The sequence below is a fragment of the Volvox carteri genome (genome assembly GCF_000143455.1).
Source record: "Volvox carteri f. nagariensis unplaced genomic scaffold VOLCAscaffold_681, whole genome shotgun sequence".
NCBI classification, from domain to species: domain Eukaryota; kingdom Viridiplantae; phylum Chlorophyta; class Chlorophyceae; order Chlamydomonadales; family Volvocaceae; genus Volvox; species Volvox carteri.
In genome coordinates, this window is record NW_003308180.1 from 3,265 (window position 1) to 4,980 (window position 1,716).

Here is a 1,716-nt window from a genome sequence, read left to right on the forward strand (position 1 = left end):
TCGAGCTATGACATTTCCCGAGTCATTGGTGTAATTAGTTCATACTTAGGATTAGGTTTTAGGGTTTGCTTATCACTGGGTTTGCAACATACCTTGTTGTCATAACAACCCGCGAAATGGAAAACGTGCGCGAAGCAAAACGCGCTAAACCGGGACCTAAGCCTAGTGCTGTGTTGGATTATTTCGAAGAAGTCGGTGACTATAGCTCTAGCTCCAAGCGCTATGCTCGCAAGTGCAAGTTCTGCTTGACAACCTTCCCCGCTCACAGAGCCAAAGTGGAATCCCTCATTGCGCACGTAGCATCCCAATGCAAGTGCATCCCTCCGGCCGTCTGTGCCGACTTCTGCTCACGGCACGCGGCAGAGGTAGCGGCCAAAACTGCGGAGGCTGCGTGCGACTCCATCCCGGCGGAACAGCTCTCAACAAGCAGCACAGCAGCTGCCAGCAGTCAGGGGGGAACTGCCTCGGCCACGCGAGGAACCTCACGAGCGACTGGCAAGGGCCAGCTTTCGATCCACAAGTTCATCGATGCACCGATGCCCAAGGCAACGGAACTGCTGATCGATAAGAAGTTAACTCGGGGAATGACTTGGTCATGCGTCTGTATTTTTTTCGGTCGTCTATATCCTGAAGACCCGTCTATTAGACGAGTCGTCTACAATAGTTCGTCTAAAGTCGAGTCGTCTATACATGTCGTCTATAGTCGATTCATCTATTGTAGACGAAGAATAGACGATGGGTAGACGGTGAGAGGAGTTCAATATGCTGGAGAGTGTCTGCTTGGGTTAAACCATGCCGCTGAGCTGATGTCTGTTCTGCATCAATGTTGGCAAGGTTCTGGCAGGCTAACACTGCCTGGCATGTAACGATTATCACCATACTTACAAAACCCCAGCACATGCTGTGGGGACCAGGCAGTGCCCAGCCTCTCCCACTTCCTTACCACAAAACTGTAGCAGTTTGAGATAATTGGGCAGACTTCAGTGAAGCCCACCCCTCATCGACAAGCCCACAACAAAGGCTCGTCATGGTCCTTTATAACTGCAATGTCTGGCAACTTCCCAGCACAGGCCGGCTGGTTTTGAAAACTCTCACCAGCACAGGCTGTGATGAACAGCCATTCCAACCAGTGATTTTTTTTTCATTTAGGGGGGGTCTCAATTTATTCCAACCTAAGTAACAAAGTTGCTAGCGTCGCCGTAATGTATTCCTTAAGAGTGGGGCGCTAGGGGGGGCTACACCCCCCCCAGACTCCCCCCCCCCCGATAAGTTACAACTCCCCTCATAGACCAAGAGGCACGCACTGAGTTGGCGCGTTTTCGTTCATGTGCGCACTCTTCATGCACATGCATAGATAGTTCTGGCACTGTTTGTGAACAAAAAGTAAATCCGACCAAGCAAAGGCCCAAAACAAGCAACCGCATAGCAAATCAATGTGCTGTGTCTGAGCCCGCTTGGCACTGCGAGCGCTCGGGTTGGGCGCCTCGCCGCATTCATTGTTGTCGAGCTGATTGGGTGACAGCTTGCGCTTATGCTGATCACAACCGCCATGGAAGGCAGGGGTAATGGCGCCCGTGTCATCGGTCGCCGCTGGCAGCAACACCATTGCCGATGCATTACCGACAACAGCACCGCCATCCCAAACGCCTTTATCAGGAAAACTTTCAGGCTTATCTTGCTGTTTTGGTGTTTGTTCGGCGTTCAAGTCGTTGCCTT

The 1,716-nt window shown here is 51.7% G+C and overlaps 1 protein-coding gene across 1 annotated transcript; it reads left to right on the top strand.

The window, feature by feature from the left end:
* Window positions 1-116: 116 nt before the first annotated feature.
* VOLCADRAFT_101313 (uncharacterized protein) lies at window positions 117-743 on the top strand (the record flags this gene model as incomplete). Its single annotated transcript, XM_002959745.1, has 1 exon — window positions 117-743. One exon carries the CDS (start codon window positions 117-119, stop codon window positions 741-743), a length of 627 nt encoding a protein of 208 aa, XP_002959791.1.
* Between the last annotated feature and the right edge of the window lie 973 nt (window positions 744-1,716).